Below are 23,350 nucleotides of genomic sequence, written 5' to 3' on the forward strand. Positions count from 1 at the left end.
CGCAGAGGTCTCAAAAACATTTTTTCTTTTAATTATAAACATAATTTGTTCAGTGTTAACAAGAGTGTGTGCCCTGTTCTTTGTCTGCCTATCTGACGGTGTGCATCTTGTTACAAAGGGTGTGCATTTTTTCTGACATAAACTATATAACAACAGGCTTGATACCAAGAAATTCATTTTGCCGTGACTGCTTAATTCATGCCACATTTAAACATATGTATACGATTATGTGATTGAATTGATCAAGAGAAAAATTAGGTTGAAGCCACGAGTCCACCCTTAAAATGTTCATTGTAAGTGGCACGCCATCATTAACTTGTATCTGATTTCTGAATATATGTCATAATTAAAACAAGAATTTACTGAGATAAATGCAAAGTTGCACCTTATTCAAAAGCACATTTACAGCCAGTCCTTGGTAAAATACACAAGTCTTTGAAAATACATATATTTGATGTATTCTCCAATACAGTGCAGGAAAAAGTATTGTGTGATCACATTAAACAATTACTTAAAAGCAAATAGCCTACTTTTCCCAAATACAGTCCAAATACTTTTGAAAAAGGAACCGACATTTCAAATTCTTCCATCAAACCCTTCGTATACAACTCAATAACCACAGCTTTAATAATCCCAGTTCATCTAAAATACACACCTTTGTCTCTTCAAGCGCCAAGTGAAGTGTAACAGTGTGCTGTTTGGACAGTGATTATATTTTGTATTTGCTACGTCAGGTGGCCATGTCAGAGTGCAGCCAGAAATGGCTCCCCATAGTTACTGTTTCTATGAAACCCATCCTTTTAAAAAAAAAAATGTCCAGAAGCTAGCTATCTACACCAACTCAGGAGGTGTACTGTATATAGGCTACGTACAGTTTAACACGTTAACAAAAAAAGCGTATTGTGCGGAGCTCGCTAGCACTATAGCTCATAAACCATGCCAATACATTGTTCGAACAAAATATTTAAATGCTGCAGACTAACCAGTTTTTTTTAAAGTTCTCAATGAGTCGAAGCTTACGTTTGGTAGCTGCCGTGTCGATTTACAGGCGCTAGTATGGTTTGGTTCAGTTTGCCACCTGCTAGCTCACAAATGGTAGATAGTTGGCAAACAGTTTCGCGTTAGTTATTTAACAAATACGTTAAATTCATGTTTTTCCTCAAACTCACAATTTCTCGAATTTGCTGGTAGTACGCTGAATTTAACGTTTTGTTCATAGCCTATATTACCTGGTGATTCAACTGTTACTGTAACTTACGAACAGCCTGCTTTTTTGAAAACCCATCTAGCTAGGAAGGACTTTTCATCTTGGTCGACATCGGTTGTAAGTCTGACGCACACAGATGCTCCATCCACACGGACACCAGTCACCAGATGTCAGACATGAAAAACAGTCTGTTAACGCTAGCCCATTAGTCACGGCGCACTGTGATGCTTCGTAAACGTTAGGCGTCCTGTCACCCCAGACAAATTAGAACAGTGCTTTACATTGCTACGTCAGATTTCTTATGACATTTACGTCTTTCTCGTAGCAACAAATGGCAGGCCTAACTATGTCTAGTTCGCCTTAATCACACTTCACGTGCCCTCATGTGAAAATAGGCTACGTTAAAAAAAAAAAAAAGAAAAGAAAGAAATTCATTTGATACGCGTCATGTCTCGAATTCTCGCTACAGAATGCACAGACTCGATGTGCAATGCAGGTACTCCTAGCCTAATGTCTGACAAGTACGCCCAGGGGTATACTTGGATGTTTTGTTGTCATAAGGGCATGCCAGTAGACGTTAGACTGCTGAAGCTTGAACCTCTGTTTGAATAGATGAATACGTTGTTGTTCAGAACACCATGCTTCATCCACTGTAGTAATGATAATGGGATTTGATGTCTGGTACTGAAAAAAAAAAACACCTCTCCATCCCTCACACGCCCCAGGTTCAGCTGTGTTTGTCTCAGAATTTTTTTGAGACAGGTGCACGGGTGCACAATGAAATATCAGTTTCCAACATGACAAAAATATATTTTTTAAAACAAACAAACAACAAAAAAAAAAAAACAGCTGGCATAAAATCAAGGGCAACAAATTTACAAAACCCTAATATGAAGCCAGTTAATACATTTGATGAGTTGTATTTTATCAAAGGACTTTCACAAATACACAATCATCAAAAAAATCACAAATACACACTTTCACAACATTTCACAGGTTTTTTAAAAATGTATTTAGTACCACAAAAGTTTTTTTTTGTTTTTTTTTTACAACATTACAGTAAGGTTGTCATTCTTGCTTGAGGTGAGAAAGTACATTCAAAAGTAACAACCTGTGCAGTCAGTGTGTAGTGTGTGTGTGTCCGTGTATGCGTGCATGTATGCATGCGTGCGTGTGCGTGCGTCCACGTGTGTGTGTGTGTGTGTGTGGTAGTAAAGGTGCTAATGCGCTGCTTTCTACTATGGGGAGACAGAGGCAAAGGTAGTTTGGGAAACAACTTCCTACAGCACAGTGTCCCCTCAGAACTGTGGGGAGTCCATCTGGCCCAGATGGATGAGTGCCTTCTATTGGCACATCCACCCCACTTTTAAACAGCAAGCTGGTTTTCCCAAGACTATTGAATAAAACCCTCATCGCACAGCACGTGAAATGATATAACGTATATATATATATATATTTATATATATTTTTTAATCAGCTGCCCTATTTCCTGAAAACATTTCGCCAGGAACAGATCAGATCTCCGACTCGTCGTTAATGTACTTGAAGACGTCCATCGGGGAAACGACTCTGGGAGACAGGTTGTGATTGGCGACAGGCTGCGTCGAGTCGCCGCCAGAATGGTTGTTGCCGGCGTTGCAGTTCGCCGGAGTCACCAGCAGCTTGGTCTCGGAGGCCACCTTGGTCTGAAAGGGCACCTGGCGCACGGTGAAGTCCGGAGGGGAGTTTTGGGTCTGCCGGACCCCGGCGTGCCCCAGGGACTTGGGCGCATAGCGTTTCAGCAAAGGGAAATGCCCCTGGCACACGTTCCAGGTCACCAGGGCAACCAGCAGCAGTGACAGCAGGGCCACAGCCACCTGCAAGGCTATAATCTTGCCCTGCTTGCCCTGCGACTGTGAGAGGAAGGAGGAATCCTCCCCCTGCAGTTCGGGGGTCACGGTCAAGGCCTCCTTCGCGGGCACCTTTGTGGACGTGGCGCCCGGGGGCGGGGCGCCTGTGGGCGGGGACTGTGTGGGCGGGGCATCCGTGGGGGGTAACGCCGGCTCCCCGCCTCCGGGCTGCAGCCGGTAGGCCGCCACGGTCCTGGTGTGCCGCGCCCCTCCGACCCACTCCACGGACTGGCAGGTGTAGAGGCCGGCGTCGGCTGCGGCGGCGTGGCGGACGATCAGGCCCTCGTGGTAGAAGAAGTACTTGGCGTCGGAGGGGCCCAGCGGCCGGCCGTCAAAGAGCCAGAGCACCTGGGCCAGGTTGGTGTCGGGCCGGCACTGCAGGAGGATGTTGTTTCCCGGGATCAGCGTCTGGCTCTGGGGCTCCACGCTCGCTGAAGCACGGACGCGCAGAGAGAGAACGCAAGGCAAAGGCTATTAATGCACCGCGCAGAGCATCAGCTGTAGCTGCAACCGTGGATCTTCCAGAGTTGCAATTACACACTGAATAATGATGCTGCTCATGCACGAGAAGTAGCAGGGGTTCAAATCAGAAGAAAAATGCATTTTATATGTAGCACTTGTTTTCCAGAATGGGATATTTGGACAATGCCAGAAAAACCGGCAAAAATGTTTATTACCTCGGTTGTGCACGTCACACATCCCCCTTATCGATTATGAGCATACCTGAGCCTGGACACAGGGATTCGTTCCCATCTCTCAAACTCTGGATCAGGGTCCTGAAAGACAGAGAGGTAAGATTAGATTTAGAATAGATTCTTTAGTGTACTTCTAGAGGAAATGTGTTTCCACAGTCCACACAGTGCACATGCCTCAATAAAACACAATATGCACACACACGCAAGGATACATCTGTAATCCACACATTGTTAAATCATTTCATATCTTTATATAAAAGTCAATTGATCATAACAGACAGCCCAGGCGTTGTTAGAGGCTCCTGATTCTAAGCCTCAGATATTATATCTCCCAGAAGAGGTTCATATAACAAATGTTTTGGCTTTCCCAAACATTTACTGAAAACATTGGAAAGACTGCAATACACTATCTCCCTGAAGCATTCCTACATCTCCCAGAAGTCATTGCGGCCGGGTTGGACCAACTGTCATATGTACAGCCGGTGCAGCGTACCTGCCTGAGGTTGACTCTAGTCTGGACATATGACGGTCAATCCAAGGCTGCAATGACTTCTGGGAGATGTAGGAGTGGCTTCATTGGAAAGACTCTGCAAGGCACTATCGCCTTGAAACATGCCTACATCTCCCAGAATTCACTGCGGCAGGGTTGGATTGACTGTCATATGTAGTCGGTGTAGCTCACCTGTCTGAGTCCCGGCTGGACACAGCGGTGCAGAGAGCTGCAGTGGCGTTCCACGCACAGTAGGGGTCTCTGGCAAGCACGCAGTCCTGGCAGGACCTGTAGCGGCTGCAGTCGCTCAACGCCATCTGCACCGCGGCGGTCTCTGATCCCGCGTACAGCTGGCCCTGACGCAACAAAAACGTGCCTCGTTTAACGTCACTTTCACTGCAGCTCCTCAACAAAGTGACCAGGAGACAAAGTGATCTGCAGTTTTATAACCCGAAGACAATCACACACACACACACCCAGATAAACTTTGCAGTTAGCAAAGAGAACGTATAGTAATGTAAATATACTGTACCAATTACCTGTGCTCATTTTCAAGTTAATAAATAATAATAATAATAATCCGACAAAGTGATGTGTTATATTATGTAAAGCTTACACAAATAATGGATAAAGGCCACCATAAAAATCCATTTTGGTATATTTATTTATCAGAGCTGACAGCAAACAGTTAATACATCAATACAGAATATATACGTTATATACATAACTCTTATGGCAAAATTGAATGTTCATTCATAATCTGTGTTTTCATGCAAATTATAATGAAATGCACATTATAGACACCAGGGGGTGCTCGTTTTAGTCTTATTCAATGATATAAAGGCCAGCCTTTCTTAACACTTCATTATTTATGCACTGTTTTTATTGCAAGAACCTTAATACACAATGAAATGGAACAGAACTTAATTAGTAGTGACTACATGAGCAAAAGTGCTATCATTTCCTGATATCATAACCATATCCAGTATGAACAAACATTCCAAGATTAGTATGATGAAAAGCTTTGCTGGTACAGGCCCTGGATCTGAACTGTTATTCAAAGTGCCCAGTCAGCTTATTTTGTGTTACCGTGACGCGAGAGAGCCGGAGGGTTTTGATTGGCTCTGGGACAGGAAGCAGCTGCACCTCTTCGATGATGAACATCTCGCCATTGTAGTTCACGGCTTTCTGGACAAAGCCATTCTCTGTGAATGAAACGGCAAATGCACTGTCACTGACCTGCTCCATGGCACCCCCTGTAGGACTGGCACAAAGCTGGAGGGTTGTGCAAGTATATTTATTTTATTTAACCAAGAAAGACTGATTGAGATCAAAATCTCTTTTGCAAGGTAGATCTGGCAAGACAGCAGTTAGTGTCAACAAATTCAGACAAAAACAAACATGATAATGGAAACATCACAATATAACCAGAAAATGATGATTTAACTTGTCCTTCAGTTCACATAAGTGGGGAAAATATCCTTAGTTTTGTGATCAAAAATGCATTCCATAACCACAGAGCAGGTAGAATGAAAGTTGTCCTTGTCTCCTTGGCTCTATGCCTTTCGAACCGTGAAGGACAGCCCAGACTATTGTCGCCATTGTTCCGAGATCGCCTCTGAGCATTCTGGGATAGCGCACCTGTGCCGATGAACATGACGTCGTAGCTGTGCCCGTCCAGTGCCGTCACGCGGTCCACGACGATGCGGGTGAACATCGGGCCCCTCTTCACCAGCTGGGGCCCCCCCGTCAGGGGCCGCACGGCCTCGTCCATCAGGGGCCGGTCCCGCACAAACTGCAGGGTCTTATCCGGCAGCCCCATGGAGCTCTGAATGCCCTGCTTCCTCACGGCGTCGTTAATGCACTGCACCGCAAGCAAAAGCACACAAACATCTTCACTCACTCTGAGCCTCAGCTACTCACACCATAACAGGCATAGCAAAAACAAGCAGGCTATTTAAGCTCCCTGCTTACTGTCTGAGAGATGCAGGTTTGCCATTTAACCCTTGCACTCACTCCCTTTGAAGAGAAGGTTTTTTGGAATGTTTTTTTTTTTTTTCAAAATTCTGAGTCAGTGTTCTAGAACTCCATCGATTTCAGTTACCAGTAGTCATTGCTACATTAGCCTTATGATATTCAGTTAAGAAAATTCTAATCACATATTTCCGATCCTGCATCTTAAAGGGTAAAGGCAGTTGTAAACAATCCTGTTCCGGGAAATCGACCGTCTAGTAGGTTTTCATTCCAGCCCTAACAAAGCACACCTCATTCAGCAGCTAGAGATCTCGATAAGTAGAGTCAGTTTATTTGGATTACTGTATATGTAAACAAAAACAGTCACTGCAGGAATCTGATCATGTTTTTCTTTCCCCAATTAAAAAAAAAAAAAAGTAGCTTCTAAAATTTGAGAAAAACTTCAAACTCAAAACTGCGCTTATGCGCCACAGCAAATAGTCAAATTATTCAAAATGTCCTGCGTGAGATATTCTCAGCAGGATTTTCTGAGCAACAGGGACTTACGGAGCCATCGGTGACACTGCGTCAAACACCTCACAAACAGCACAATTAAAGCAACAGCCCGCAAACTGCTCCGACAGTTAAAAACAGTAATTTACTCCGCACGTGACTTTGTTTTTGCCATCCCTGGGCAGGAGTAAGAGTCCAAAGCCAAATTTCTTCTTTGACACACTGGACACACTGCACAGACCACACAGACCGAACACATCGCACCCACCGAACACACTGAACACATCACACACACCACACACACCGAACACATGGAACACACCGCACCCACCAAACACATGGAACACACCGCACCCACCAAACACACGGAACACACCGCACCCACCGAACACACGAAACACACCGCACGGACCGCACACAGCGCACCCACCGAACACACGGAACACACCGCACCCACCAAACACACGGAACACACTGCACGGACCAAACACACGGAACACACCGCACCCACCAAACACACAGAACACATCACACACACCACATGCACCGCACACACTGCACACACCACACACACCGAACACCCACCGAACACATGGAACACACCGCACCCACCAAACACACGGAACACACCGCACGGACCGCACACACCACACACACAGAACACCACACACACCGAACACACCGCACCCACCAAACACACGGAACACACCGCACAGACCAAACACGCAGAACACACCGCACGGACCGCACACACCACACACACAGAACACCACACACACCGAACACACTGTACACACCACACACACCGAACACACCGCACAGACCAAACACACAGAACACACCGCACGGACCGCACACAGCGCACCCACCGAACACACGGAACACACCGCACCCACCAAACACACGGAACACACCGCACAGACCAAACACACAGAACACACCGCACAGACCAAACACACAGAACACACCGCACAGACCAAACACACAGAACACACCGCACGGACCGCACACAGCGCACCCACCGAACACACGGAACACACGCACGGACCAAACACACGGAACACACCGCACCCACCAAACACACAGAACACACTGCACGGACCAAACACACGGAACACACCGCACAGACCAAACACACAGAACACACCGCACGGACCGCACACACCGCACCCACCAAACACACGGAACACACCGCACCCACCAAACACACGGAACACACCGCACACACCAAACACACGGAACACACCGCACACACCACACACACCGTTAACTCACCGTCCCGGGTCGAGGGACAGGTATCTCTCCGCTGTACATCACCCACTTCACGTGGGACGTCTCCACGGTGACGGACGTCTTGTACCGCCCTTTGGAGAACACGTCTCCGATGGCGGTCACACTGTACGCGCACACCGCTGACATATTTGAGGAGCCCCTGCCACACAACAAGCAAGACCCCCCCGCCCCTCCGTTATTCACAAACGTATTTTCTCTTAACACTGTACATCTGTGGCATTTGCTGTCTGTACCATTATGTACACGTAAACATTCCCATAATCCTCTTAGAGAGGGACTTGATTTGACCCTCGGCAAAAAAAAAAAAAAGAGACTGGACCCAAGTGACACGCATTTGAAACCGTTTTTGATGCGGATAAATTCTAAATGCTCCTGAGAAATTTCTGTATTTGTAATGAATCCATCTGCTAACCACAATGTACTTTTATATGAAAGAGGAATTTTGTTCTAAATATTGGCGAAATTACAGTGTTCATTTAAAATTCTCAGTAAGGGTAAAATAGGATAATTATTTGACCACCACTGCATAAGACCTGCTTAATATTACACAATATTTCTACAGAGTGCTGCAGAAAAATACTTTTGCCAGTAAGAGGAAACAGTCAGACCTCAGTTAATAAACACCGGGCGGAGCAATGCATACATTCCATTATTTGTTCAGTCTGTTGAAATCAGGACCGTCCAATCTTATCTGATTCTACTTATCAAGGTCTTGATTGAAGACCATGATTAGTTAATCATTTGAATCAGGTGAATCAAAAATCTGTGCACACGCACTGGCCCTTTTCAGATAAGACTAGGCAACCCCTGGGTATCAATTTAGTACATTTTACAATCAGCATATGACAGAATACCCGTGAGATAGTGAAGGAGAGCCTCACTTGTCATTTTACATGGCCAAAATTGATTGCCTAGTAGTAATCTTTTTTTTTTTAATTTTTATTTTTACAGAGCAACTTCTCCTATTATTCTACAAATAAAATCCACCGCCCGTATGCAAAGAGCGGCTCAGAGCGGCTCAGTGCTGTCGTCAAAGCCACTCGCCCTTCTAGCACAAAATGGATACAGGAACACCAGATCGGTGACAGTCGCATTTCTCAAATGAAGATTCCCTATGAAATAGGGAAAACTGCGTGTGAAGAGCCGCCATTTCGGCTCTGATAACTCACTGCGGGGTGAACACGGCGTAGAAGATGCTTTCCCGCCAGTCGCTGTGCTGCAGCAGGAAGACATCTTGGACGATGTAGGGGAGGCTGGGCTCTGGGACAGAGCAGTCTAGACGGGCCTTTAAGAACGTGGTCCACCTTCTCTGCAGCGTCCGCTGGCCACCAACGTCCCCCTGTGCATACGTGGGGGGGGGGCGGGGCTGTGTCAGTATCTTTAACTCTGTTGCCATAGCAGTATAGATTAAGCCTCACACCAGGAGCCTGTTTCATGAAGCAGGATTACTGAGTTAGCTGGATAACTGCACTGAGTAAAACCTGGAACCCCTGCCAAATCTGGAACATGGATTGAAGTTAAAAGAGCTGTTCCAGGGTTTACTATAGTTGCACTATATGACCAAAAGAAGCTGGACAGCCCTTGGTCTGCTGCAGTTTTTCATGGTTTGGGCTAGGCCCCTTACAGTTCCAGTGAAGGCAAATCCTAAAGCTGCAGCATACAGTCACATTCTAGGCGATTCTATGCTTCTCCAACAGTTTGGGGAAGGCTCTTTCCTGTTTCAGCATGACTATGCCCCCGGGCACACAGCGAGGTCCACATATAAATGATTTTGTCGAGAACGGTGTGGAAGAACCTGACTGACCTGAACCCCATCCAACACCTTTGGGACGAATTGGAGAGCCAACTGGGAGCCAGGCCTAATCGCCCAATCAATGCCCGACCTCACTAATGCTCTTCTGGAACAGAAGCAAATCTCTGCAGCAATCCTCCCAACATCTAGTATAAAGCCTTCCCAGAAGAGTGGAGGTTGTCATAGCAGCACAGGGTGGACCAACTCCATATCAATGCCCATAATTTTGTACGAGACGTTGGATGTCAGGTGTCCACATACTTTTGGCCACGTAGCGTACTCCATAATCCCGCTTGGTGACGCAGGCCCCAGCTGAACGGACCACCAGCGACCGGCCGCACGCAGCGGGGGGCGTGTAGGTTACCTTGCAAACGCGCGCTACGCGCGACACCATCAGCTTGTTGGGGAAGTCGTACTCCACGGCGTTCTCGCTGAAGAACATGTAGACCTTGTCGTCGTCCCCGTCGGAGCTGCCCTCGCTCTCCCGAACCACGTCCATGTGGACGAAGACGGGCTCTGAAATCACACGCGGCCGTTTCAGGAGCTGAGATTTCGGTTCCAGTTTTAAAGCTCAAATAATGTGTCATTCAGTAACTACATACAAAAAAATATGACAAGAAAAAACCAAAACAATCCAATTTGTTTCCATGAAATGTTTCCATGAAAAGTAGTATTTTTGGGAATTGTAGTGAACTGAAAAAGGAGAGGTGGTACAGAGAGAAAGAGAGATATTGTGAGAGATGGTGAGAGAAAGATCATGAGAGATGGTGTGAGACTAAGAGATGATGAAAGAGACTGTGAGATGGTGAGACATTGTGAGAGAAAGATATTGTGTGAGACACACAGAGAGATTGTGAGCGAGAAAGGGAGGGAGAGACTGTGAGAGAGAGAGAAAGGGTGGGAGAGAGAGAGAGAGAGAAAGGGAGAGAGATTGTGAGAGAGAGCGAGAGAGAGAGACTGTGAGAGAGAAAGGGAGAGAGAGAGCGAGAGAGAGAGATTGTGAGAGAGAAAGGGAGAGAGATTGTGAGAGAGAGAGAGAGAGAGAGAGAAAGGGAGAGAGATTGTGAGAGAGAGAGCGAGAGAGAGAGACTGTGAGAGAGAAAGGGAGAGAGAGAAAGATTGTGAGAGAGAAGGGGTGGGAGAGAGAGACAGAGAGAGATTGTGAGAGAGAGAGAGGGAGATTGTGAGAGAGAAAGGGTGGGAGAGAGAGCGAGAGAGTGAGAGAGAGAGAGATTGTAAGCAGATGTCAGGATTCTGACCGTTGAGCCAGGAGCTCTTGAATTCTGTCCGTATGGCGGTGGCAGAGCTCCGGAGCACCACGGGCTCCGAGCCCAGGAAGTTGTTGGAGGTGGCGGAGTACAGGCTCCCGTCTGAGAGACACAGGAAGTAGGGTCAGACACAGTCTGAGCACAGCAAGAGTGGGACACAGTCTGAGCACAGCAAGACAGCACAGTCTGAGCTACTATACAGCTGCACATTAAAACTCTACAGCACCTACACACTATCCAAAATTTTTTTATCAAACAAATGTTTTTGGTAACAGATTAATTTGGTAGCAGTTTCATTCTTAAAAATACCCTGCCAATCAGGGTCGACAGGAACAACGTTCGCAGACAAACCAAACCGTATTCAATGCAGAGGTAGCAGACAGCATTAATCTGGGCTGTATTTTCTAAACAAACTTCAGAAAGAACATTCTAATGACATATTTGTGATCTGACACCTTAAAGCAGGTGTTTCATACTAAATTCCCAGGGGACCACTGTGTCTCTGGGATCTTGTGGTTTCCTTTCAACCATCTGCCAAATAAGGCCTTGAGAACTAGGAAGTGTGGAGTCTTCAGCCAATCAATGGCTTGAATGAAGCACTGCGGCCCTCAGGGACCGGCGATTGACACCAGCGGCCTTAAAGGGTTAAAAGGAGGTACACACACCTATCATGATGGAGAAGTGTCTCTGGAACGGGTCGAACGGACACTGGCCTTTTCCCTCCTCCTGCTGCTCCTCGAGCCTCAGTTGCCCGCCAGTGTACGTCTGTTAAGGGTGCAAACGCTGAGGTGTGAAACGACACACGCACACACACACACACACACACACACACACACACACCCCGAGGCCTAAACACAACCCATCAGCACTCCGGCCCAGTCTGAACGGGATCAATGTCCTCTGTTTCACACAGCCAACACCTGCGAGCTGAATTATCAATGGACAGTGTTACCTTCAGGACACTCTGAAATGACAGTAGAGGTTCATCGAGTTTGTTAGGCAGCTTGGTTTTTTGTCAGCGATATCGAATGTCGAGCAATTTAACACTCAACGGGCATTCCGGTTTAAAATTTTAACGCGTACTAGGAAATGTGGACGTTTCACGACGAAAAACACAGAGCAAACTGCGAAACGGCTCGCCTGAGCCAATGCCTCATTCCTCATTTGGGCAGGACACTGGGTGGGTAAAAGGATGCATAGCTTTTTGTTCACAGCAAAGCCAGAACAAACTCAACTGCCACTGTAAACCCCTAAATCAGGGGTGTCAGACTCCAGTCCTGGAGGGGTGCAGTCTGCAGGTTTTTGTGGTTTCCCTCCCATCAGCAGCCAGACTCTTTAGCCAGTCAGACAACTTAAACAAAGCACTTATGTGCAGGAACACATCAGAAACCAGCAGACACAGCGACCCTCCAGTTTGAGACCTCTGCCCCTTTTTTTTAAAGTGTAACATCCACAGAACCACAGTCAAATCCCAGGGAAAGCAGACACAGATCCTCATATGCAAACGGAAGCTATGCATTTCCCTGCAAGCAGCTGGCGAAGAGGTCTAATGAGAGGAAGAGTAACTGCGTTTGGAACGCAGCCTCTTTTCTCTGTGTTGCCAACACAGCCGGCCACAGTTTGCTCTGGAGCGATACAGTCCGTTGCTACGGCAGCGCGACACTTACCATGTAAGTGCAGGTGGGACTGAACGCGTTGGTTCCGCACACGTACATTCTGTCATCGTCCGCTTTCTGCAGGACCCGTATGTAGTTTCTGCATTCGGTCTGTAACCCAACGAGGAGGAGACTCGTCATCCCTCGGTTTACGGTATAAGTGACCATTACACTCTCAGCCCTACAGAACGCTATCAGCGGAACACCAAGAAAAAACCTACGGGGAACATACTGTGTTCTATAAAGACTCTGAACATTTTCACTTTCGCATGCGTTTTGCAGTGATTGAAATAAGGAAGGCCGGGTGCAGTGCAGTTCTGGAAACAGAAAGATATTTTTAAAATAACATTGTAACAATTCAGATCATTTCAGACAGCTGTGTGGAGGTCATGTAAATTTACTGACTCGTATGTATTATTGTTATATAAAATATTGAACACACATACATACATGCATGCATGGATGCATACACACTACCCACAACACCTCCCATACACACAAACAAACACACACACTCTCTTACTTTAGCGTTTTTTCCTTTATAGGTGCATTCTCTCTGCTTCTCCTCTGTGACTTGCCAGTAGACCTGTAGGGAGAGAACTGTACTTCAGACAAGCCGCCGGGATGCATTATGGGATATGTAGTGAAACGGGACAAAACTCCATCAGGCTCGCCGCACCTGAGCCTTCCTGTGGGAGATGTCAGCCATGTCCAGGGCAAAGACGGCCTCGCGCGCCCCGAGGAAGAGCAGGCCCAGGTCCTCCCGCAGGAGCATGGTGGTGTAGTTCCACACGTTGTCCTCTCTGAACAGCTTGATACTGGCACCTCATGGTAAAAAAAAAAAAAAAATTTTAAAACCGAAATTTAACAAATAAATAAATATCACAATCACCAATTCCGTGGAACTCAACAGGCGCACCCCTGCTAAATTTTTGGCATTTTTAAGCAGCCTCCCTCATCGCTCTGTCTGGCGGACAGAGTGATGAGGGAGGCTCCTTAATACCACTGGGTATTCTAAATTGGGTGCAAGGGGAATGGGGGGTAATTAACCATTTAAGGTGTGCAATCACACAGATATGTGATTAGAATGTTCTGAACGTTCTAATGCTGATGTCACAATCACCACTGCTAACTGACAGCGATGGGGAGTTCTAGAACACCGACTGGGAGAATTTTGAGAAACGCACTCCACGCGACCTACTCTTCAAAGGCTTAACGCAGAGAGAGAGAAGACTTACTGTCGTAGGGGACACTTTTTCGGGGTTTACACCCATGGCAGACCCCTTCAGGGAGCGCCGGAGCGGTGAGCAAGCCACACAGGAGGAGCAGGACGGCGAGCGGAGACATAGTTCAGTGCTGGGGTCTGTGCGAGGGCTCCCGAGCGCAGAACATGACCCGGCGGACGGAGGAGGACCTGCGGTTCAGTCGGGGGTTCAGCGGAAACGCTGGCACGGGCCTCCGAAGCGAGCGCTGCCGATGCCTCTTCCATAGCCGAGGAGGAAACCCATCCCAGCATCCTCTCAGCGCGTCAGGTTGCGAGAACTGGGCCTTCAAACGCCCAGGGCATGGGGCGATCCCAGCATCTAGGAGAACGAGAACACGAACGTCGGGATGAAGCAGTCTTGCACGGATTTGGCTGTATAAAACAGTAACTCACAGTGGACCTAGAGGGTATAAAAAAATTACAAAACAAACATTTTTTCTTTTAAAGAGTGAAATTGACTTCTGTTCTGTCACAATCCATAAAATAACGAACGATGCAGCAGGTCAATGCTGTAATTATAGAGTGCCTGCCCTTTCCCTTTCTGAAGTACATTAACTGACGCATCAGAGCAAATCCACATAAACATTTTGTTTGCCTCTGGCAGAGCCTTCAGTAGAGATGGAGGCCGGTCATTTTCAGTCTGTGTAGAAATCACGAGCAATTAAAACAAATTTTCAGCACAGGGAAACGCATTCAATACACACAATACAGGCTTGGCTGTTTGCCAATCAGTCAGTGCTTTTGAGTTTTTTTCCCCCTCAAAGTTAGCTCCTGCTGTTGTCACTGAAGATATATTGCAGTGATATTTTCTTCCTGAGGTGATGAATGAACAAAACCTGTCAGAACAGATTAAGTGTTTTACAGATCTGTTTTAAAATGTAACATCGTCCCTCCCCCACGCCAGTCTGTTCACCTCATGATCGAGGTTCCCTGCGCTTGCTTCTGATAAGTGAGGCTCCAGCTGGGATGCAGACTGTGTAGTATAGTGGTTAGGGAGCCTGGCTTGTAACTCAGAGGTTGCAGGTTCAATTCCTGGTGGGTCACTGCTGTTGTATCCTTGAGCGAGGTGTTTGCCTGATATAAATATACACCAGTACACGTAAGAATTAGGGGTGTAAACCTCCGACTTCACTACGATAGGATACGAATTAGATTATCGAAAAACAGTTCAATATTTGGCTAAATCACAAGTTTTGCTATAATATGATCCGATATAACAAGAAATGATCAACATGCATGATCCGGATCACACAATCCTGCTACGCATGTAACCAAAATGAGCTTGAGTGCGCACATCGTGTTTTCCCACATATCTCCAGGACGTAAGACAACGTAACATTAACTGTGAAGTGAGTAATCATCCCCACTCCCTACAATACCTGCTCTAGGCTGAAAAGTAAATAAAGTAACTCAACGCAACAGAGTGGTGCTTATGAAAGCGCACCTTTTACGAGCTGAACACAAGCAGAGGCACGTCTGAAGTCACTTCGCTCTAGGCGGATCAAGAGCCCTCCGCATGTTCCACCATGCAGAGACGCTACGGATAAGCGCCGCAGCTACTAGCTGCTATGCTAACAGGCTCTTCAGCCGAACGCATTCGAAACAGGACAAACACGCGGGCCTGTCTGGGTAACAAAATAGCCCGTAAGATTCTTGTGGGTTTTAAATGACCATAAAAACAAACTACTCTTTTTCTGAAAACAAAGGCACTGTGTGTACTGCCCCACGGCCTTCAGTGTGTGACCTTCCACGGACGACGGGTACACATTGCCGGGATCAGGGCGGAAACAACTGGATTTCCAGGAGCTGGGTTTAAAACGAACTTTATGGGAAATTTTCAACGGCAGGTCACCGTTCGCCCCCAGGGAGTGTCCGCGCGCATTTCCAATCAGCAATCTAACGAGGAGTCGTGCCCCTTCAACCCTCCTGTGCGAACACGCCCGCGTCACCGTGCACGTAGCGCAAAAACAGCTCGCAGATCCAGTACCGACGCAGTCTGCGTGCAGGCTGTGCCAACCGCACTGCTCTTCAGTCCCAGTCCTGGAAAGCCAACAAGAGTCTGCAGGTTTTCGTTTTTCCACCCTAAGCTACAAAACCGATTTGTGTGATCAGCTGCCGTGGTGCTGAGTAACAACAAAAGCCAGCGGACCCTGTGGCTCTGCAGGAGCAGGGTTGAGGGCCACTGGTCTACTGAATATATACTTATATGCTGTATAGGTATGGGGCATGCCCCCGCCAAGGCGGAACTTGGCGGGATGGCATACCTGCCATCCCAATTTTGTAAAAAAAAAATTTGCTTAACTTTTATTTAACCAGGAATACCGCCATTGAGAAAATCTCTTTTGCAAGGACGACCTCACATAAAACATGAAGTTAGCCAGCAAGACAGTTTATTAATCAAGTTACAAACATGAAATGGGGAATGAGACAGTAGCATAACAGCAATTTTATACCTCACCAGCACAGACAACAGTCCACCACGAACAATTTAGCACCTTTCAATTACGACCCGGTGCCAGAGGTCACGTTCAAATTCAAAGCACAAAAACACAAAACAGTTAAAACGGCTACCTGGCTGTCCTGTAATACAGTCGCGTCCCTCTGATTTGAAATGCGAGTGCCTCTGTTATAAAGTAAAATACAGTGCTTGGAAACCTGCTCTGTGATGTTTCTCCTTGACTTTGGTGGAACAGATGGCTAACCACACCATCTGCCTTGAAGGAAAAAAAAAACAAAAAACTAGGGGCTAAGACATAATCATCACTGCAAACTGTTTTTTTAATGAGTCATATGTTTATAGCAGGGGCAGAACCTCTGGCTTGATCGCCAGCACCTAGAGTTTGCAGAGCTTCACACCATATGGGCAGAGTTAAGCTCTTAATGCAACGCAATGTAATGAATGAATCAATTCAGTGTCATGCATTGCAGAACTCAGCTTTGCTTAACCCAAGTTATAATGTTCTCTGAAAAGAATGCTGTCACTGGGATTGTCACCCTCGATGGAACCTCCCTCGTTATAAAGTTCTCTGATAAGAATATTGTCACAGTGATTTTCACTCTGGACGGGACCTCCTTTGTTACAATGTTCTCCGATAAGAATATTGTCCCAAGGACTGTCACTTTCCACGGAACCTCCCTTGCCAGGCTCATAATCTTATGGTGCTACGACAGGTTGACACACTGTTGCGGGAGAAATCTTGCCCAAATTCCAGGCAAGTACAGCACTTTGCAAACAAATGTCATAACTCTCAGTGTTCTGGTGCTCTGGAGAGAGTATCGGAGTGTCAGTGTCAGGCCAGGCTAAGTCTTACAACATGCAGAGCAGTGTGTTCAGGAGCTGGTGGCTCCCACAGCAAAAAAGCAGCACCGTGTGGTTAAGCGAGACCTGGAATGACTCAGTCTGTTATGCATTACTCTACCCACCCTTCCTGTCATCATTCAACTTCAGATACATGTCGAAACTAGCTTCCACAAACTGCATTTTCATCAATATTGAATGTTTGTGAAACAATTTAAAAAAAACATCATATTTTACACGTTTTCATGCTACGTTTTTGGATTTGTCCATACTAATGCAAGTCCAGAGCAAAGACCAAATAAGACATTGATGATTGCCCCCTAAACTTATTACAGGCCTATTTAGTGGCAGTAAACAGGAACTTCATGTCATTTAAATAATCACAAAATCAGCTATTCACTTGTGATACTGCCATGCATATGTAAGCAGGTGCATTAGGCAGCTAGTTAAATATTTAACAATATGACATGCAGCCTATGGGCCATGTCTGCAGAGAACGAACAAACCAACTTAACCCAATCTGACACTGGCTTGAGCAGCACGAGAAATGTACCGTTAATAAGAAATACGAGTAAAACCTGTTGTAGGATGGGCTGATCTCCTGTCACCGTCTGGCATAAAATCAGACATTGAGTTCTCTTCAATAAACATGCCCATTCAACTCGTAAACCTGGGTGAGTTCTGTGACAATTGTCTGTTCCAGCTGTGTGTGTGTGTGCGCGTTTCTTTTCCGTATTTACTGGTCCTTTTTATATCTAGCTAGAGTGCTACACCTCTTTTTCCTATCGTCTCTCCAACCCACCTCACTGATATCAAATCATTGCTACAAATGATTTTCTGCCAGGTCAAGTTTGCAAACAGACATTTCTTAATTTAAAAAAAAAAAATATATATATATATATATATATATAAATATATATATATATATACACACACACAGTATATATATATATATATATATATATATCAGACATCTAATTTATAACTTCCAGAATTATTTAATTAATCTTTAACTACAGTAGTTGAATTTAGTGCTTTAAAACAGCCAAGTCACACAACCTGGTGCCTACAGTGATTTTTGAGTTTACATTAGCAACAGCATGAGACTAGAAATATTATTTTTAGCCAATTTAAAAATGTGGCTGATCAGTAAAGTTGAAAATGAAAAGCAACATGTTTCATGGACTTTTTTTTTTTTTTTTACAGTATGAAGTCTGCTATTTTGAACAAAATATATTTGATAGGCCATTCATCAGATAATACTTTTTCAAGAAAAATTCACACAGAAGTTTTCAGCTGTGCCAGGCGAAAGCTTCATTCATTAATGAAAAGTCATTTTTTCCATTTTACTGTCATCGTGTGAATACCAACTGAAACTAAAAGGTTCACCAGAAGGAAATTTAATTTACCACCATCGCATGAAGTGTTATGCCTTGTTTGACTCATACTGACTTGGGTGATCTAGGGTAAAGTCATACGTGAAGGACTGTCAAACAAAACACCAACTGACAAGTTTTATTCCAACTTCTACCCACACTTCATCCAATGGGGCATACTGCAGACATCCATAAATGTGAACGTAAATGTCAAAATACTTCCGGAACCATTTTGTCATCGTGCAACCAAACACAACACAACACAGAACGGCATAACACAGTGCAGTATAACAAAATAGGCTCAACCCCTATCCCACAATCCCAACCCCACCCAACCTCCTCCCACGGTCCCCACTGAACATTAATTCTTTCTGCAATTGGGCATTCTAACTTTCCTTATATTAAAAATAGAAAGACAACATAACTAAGAATGGTGACTCAAATTATTATGTGGATAAATTCCTAAAAGTTTGATCATTACCATGCCTGGACTTTCTAGTACCCAGAAAGTTTGAATTTTTTGTTGCAGTTGCAATAAGATTCATTCAAGAATAGCTGAGAAGGACCACTTAGGTTTTGGTCAGTTTGCAGAACTAGCCCACTAGGACTAACCAAACCCCCCCCCCCTGTTTTATCATGGTATGTTTGTAATGTAATGTAATGTAATGTAATGTTTAGGCTACAGAATAAAATGTTGAAGTTATGCCTGCTGTGACATTATCTTACAATCAGGAGCCATGATTTAGAAATACAAGTTGGGGTTCATTTTTAAATAACATTTCAAATAAACATTACATTACAGGATTTGAGCAGACCCTCTATCTTTTTTACATAGCAAACCCACTCATACCACTGAATATACACCGAAACAACACCTGGGCTAAAAGGTACAACAACAATGGCGTCCTAGTTAGGATTACAGGCCCAGTTCTCTAGCCACATGGCCTCTCGGCAGTAAACGGTGTGCTAAGTGCAAATGAGATTATCAGCTCTGACTGGGAACGGGAACAATCGGGGGAGGCACTCTGCGCCTTGTCATCAAATAAAGTTCAAAGTACATCGTCTGTATGCGCAGCTCGTGAGGGCGTCCATTACAAACACTGAAGGAAAAATGGCTAACCTACCAAATATGGGGGGGGTGGGTGAGGGGAGGACAGCCGTTGCAAACAAGCCCATGTTCCTTTTTCCAAACACTCAACATTCCAGCTAACACGGAGTAATTTCGGTTTTTTCCCCCCAAAAGTAGTGGGGTTGTACCTGTTTCAGCATTAATCCTGTCTTCCCCCCCCCCCCGTCCCCCCCTCCCCCAGAAATTTTATTAAAAACTGTTTAACGTACACCCGGTCGAACCACCTCCATTGCAGCACAACTGCAGCTTCAGGTTTCTCTCCGAGCAGTCGGTACACAGGCACCCGCGTGACCCAGCGCATCGCCTCGCTAGCCGGCGCCGAAGAGGGTCTACGCAAATCTATGGAAATACTCAGCCCAGCTCTTCAGCGAAGAACTTAGCCTGACTTGTAAACGAAAAATGGTAGAAGTACTGATAAAAAAATATACACATTTTTTCTCCCATGGTCACAGATACGTGAATTACAAAAATATTTAAAAATGGAATGTTCAAGCCATTGCTGGTTACGCTGCTAACTGACAGTTTCACCACGCCATATTTCCAAAACAAACCCAAGCTCACCAGTAACTTAACTGGCAAGTAACGTCCATTTGTAACTGACAGCATGCATTACATTGTCAGAGAAAACAATACAGAATAGGTTAATATTCTAATTAAGACACTATTCTAAATGTTGCTTAATAAACATACATTATTTTTTTATTAAAACCATCAGTAAATACTAATCATACTGCATGAAAAAGGCTAATGCTGCATCATTCTAAAAAGCAAGAATGATAAAGGGATTTATATATAAAAATCATTGAACAGTACAAATAATAAAATGACTGAATGAGCTGCTGAAAAAACTCTTACAACACTTTCAATTGACTGTCCGATAAGAGAGAAAGCCATTTTAATGCAACAGATCAATGAGCGAAAAGTGGAATTAAACCCAAAGGCTGAAATATGAACAAGTGGAGGTGTTTTTTGTGACTGTGTGTGATGCTTTGTCTGGGTGGATTTGGGGAGGAAATGCAGGGAGGGCCCAGCTGACACTCTAAACACCACTGTTACTGTGCAGGATGTGTTTGTCGAAAACGCACCCAGTTCAACAACAGGGCTTTTTCTTATTGCCACGATAAATCAGAATATACATGCCATTCTGTAAAAACGTCTGAAAATCTTTGTGCTTTTGATTATTTATCCAGTGAGGAAGTTTGTTTGATAAAAGTTTATACTACTACATCATGGCTGTTTAAAAAAAAAAAAAAAAAAAAAAACACAAACACATTTAGCAGCTAAGGTCATATAATATTAAACAGAAGTAAAACATTCCAAGATGGACAGATGATTATGACAGCAAGTTCTGAACAATATGAGTGAATTTTGTAAAGAGGTGTGTATGTGACTGTCTGCATTGCTGCTCGGTCCTGCCTAAAACCCTTGGTGCACTTACAGCGCAGATGAACTCGCTTCGCGCAAAACAGGCATGTCACGGCAGGAGCCAGAAGACACATGAAAATAGCTTCAAACCTCAAATGTCATCCTCCCAGGAGAAGCTCCTCCTGCGTGGCGTGACAAGTACATCGTGTTTATCGGGAGAGTTCATTTACGTCAGAATTACTAGCCTAGTACTACGCATCAGGCTGGACGCTCTGTTAAAGGGTTAAATTAATTCCGATTAATTCTTTAAGCTTGCAATTCAAATCTATTTTGCAGAACGACACAATGTTCAACTGATACAATAATTCCAACGGTCCTTCTACGGGAATGCGGCTATGGATACTAGACGTAAACATTTATAAACAGTAGACTAGCTAGACCAGACTATATACATGAATAAATACAGATTCCTAGAAATTCACTCTGTGACCAATTCGAGCATAGCGTCACCACTAGCAAGCCATTAATTTTAAATGAAGATACACGCTAGCTTCTTCTGGGTGGCCATAAAATATTAAATCTTGTTTTAAATGCACTCAAGTTAAGTAAAATGAAGATGAATTATCTGTGCTAATACAGTACGACTATGAAATTATCGTTTGCTATTGCTGACGTTAATTTGAAATATAAGATAACTGGCCAGTGTCAGATAGTAGCTTGAAATTATAGCAATGTAGGTAACTAATCCCCATACATTTTATAATGCGTAATTTATGTTCAAGAATGAATTAGACTAAACTAAGGCTAAAATAATAAACATAACATAATAACGTTAGTAGTCTAGTGATCTAGGCTAGTGTTACTTTATCTTTATAGATCACCTTGCAAAATCGATCAATTTATATGAATATGATTTTTTGATAGATCAATTTCGTTAACTTAGCAACCGTTAAAAAATGCAAGTTAGTCAGACTATCTAGCTAGCTCTATATAGTTTAAGTTCGCCGTGGATGGCAACTAGCCTACCCCAACAAGACGTCTAGCTTGATTAACGTCGTTAGACTACATTATTTGCTAGTCAACGTTAGCTACTCATATTCACTCTACAGCCCACCCACAATGGCAGAATTAAGATCAAAGTACGCCCGAAGCTAACGTTATATAACTTAGCTAACTACCTATAATTAGTAACGTATTATAACGTGCTAATTGTCAATCGATAACATCCATATCAAGACACCATGACTGTTAGCAAGTTTGCTACCTAAAAGTTTCGCAAGACAGCTTATTCAATGTCGACATAGCACCAAAATCAAGCTAGCCAGGTTGTTGTATCATACGACATGCCAGCGTGAACGACTTATTTCAGTTGCTGAAAACAAACAGATCGCAATCGTTAACTTTCTGGTGTCCTTTCGCACTGCATGTTGCGGTTGGAAAAAAACTGACTTGCAAAACCACGGTAATGTTACCTACCTTGCAACGAAGACCGACGAGCTCCCTTCTGCCAACTTCGCTTGCTTGCCCTAACGTTTCACCGAGAAACAAATCAATCCAAAGCCCAGTTAGCACCCGTCCGCGTTGCAGTTTTTAAAAACTGACTTAGGAAATAAATGACGCCATCCTTAACACCTGTAGCTGCAAAACACTAGCACTCTACCTGACCAGCGAGTCCAGACTCGATGGTGTTTCTAAGGTAGTCTAATCACGTGACAGTCGCACATTGCCAGTTTTTTCGTGTCAGGTAGGTTACATAGAAGTTACATAGGATAGTACAGACTAATGAAAATAACATTTTAAAAAGCTATATATATATATATATATGTGTGTGTGTGTGTGTGTGTGTGTGTGTGTGTGTGTGTGTGTGTAAATGACCTGATTTTTTACAACAGAAAAAATAGGTGCCAACAATTCTCTACTGAGAGTTTCATTATTGTTCTTTTCATTATTCAACGTGAGATTTTTCACAATTATCGCCGCATGGCGACGAACGTCCCACGTTGACATGCCCTGTTAAAGTCTGCACGTGACATGTTTGCTTTGAACTGAACTGCGCTGAACTGAAGACGCCTCGTGACCTACGTCACAACATATTTCGGCAATTAATACCTCGGTAGCTGCAAAGTTATTATTTATAGGCCTGCCTATCTTCAGTTTGCCACT

The 23,350-nt window shown here is 44.6% G+C and overlaps 1 protein-coding gene across 3 annotated transcripts; it reads right to left on the reverse strand.

Annotated features, from left to right (window-relative positions):
• Nucleotides 1-10: 10 nt before the first annotated feature.
• LOC135252382 (semaphorin-4E-like) lies at nucleotides 11-22,902 on the reverse strand. 3 transcript variants are annotated; one of them, XM_064330375.1, is made up of 16 exons: nucleotides 22,664-22,902; nucleotides 14,933-15,093; nucleotides 13,994-14,338; nucleotides 13,435-13,580; nucleotides 13,279-13,341; nucleotides 12,768-12,866; nucleotides 11,766-11,865; nucleotides 11,092-11,202; nucleotides 10,197-10,348; nucleotides 9,210-9,379; nucleotides 8,023-8,179; nucleotides 5,923-6,145; nucleotides 5,371-5,486; nucleotides 4,474-4,637; nucleotides 3,820-3,872; nucleotides 11-3,527 (listed from the first exon to the last, which is right to left on the reverse strand). In XM_064330375.1, the coding sequence occupies exons 3-16, from the start codon at nucleotides 14,100-14,102 to the stop codon at nucleotides 2,722-2,724; spliced, it is 2,469 nt and encodes an 822-aa protein (XP_064186445.1). In that variant the 5' UTR covers nucleotides 14,103-14,338; nucleotides 14,933-15,093; nucleotides 22,664-22,902; the 3' UTR covers nucleotides 11-2,721. The 3 variants fall into 3 exon arrangements, with proteins under 3 accessions (XP_064186445.1, XP_064186446.1, XP_064186444.1); XM_064330376.1 differs by lacking the exon at nucleotides 22,664-22,902 and adding an exon at nucleotides 15,464-16,174; XM_064330374.1 differs by lacking the exon at nucleotides 14,933-15,093.
• Nucleotides 22,903-23,350: the final 448 nt, after the last annotated feature.

This window comes from Anguilla rostrata, chromosome 4, assembly GCF_018555375.3.
Source record: "Anguilla rostrata isolate EN2019 chromosome 4, ASM1855537v3, whole genome shotgun sequence".
Classification (NCBI taxonomy): domain Eukaryota; kingdom Metazoa; phylum Chordata; class Actinopteri; order Anguilliformes; family Anguillidae; genus Anguilla; species Anguilla rostrata.

Excerpts from the sequence above, each read along its gene's own strand:
- LOC135252382 (XM_064330374.1), bottom strand. The coding sequence starts at position 14,102 with ATGTCTCCGCTCGCCGTCCTGCTCCTCCTGTGTGGCTTGCTCACCGCT. Across the intron at positions 11,203-11,765 it reads ACACTTCTCCATCATGATAG|ACGGGAGCCTGTACTCCGCC; the intron begins GTGTGTGTACCT and ends TGTGTCTCTCAG. Across the intron at positions 6,146-8,022 it reads CTGTCCCTCGACCCGGGACG|TGCATTAACGACGCCGTGAG; the intron begins GTGAGTTAACGG and ends CTTGCGGTGCAG.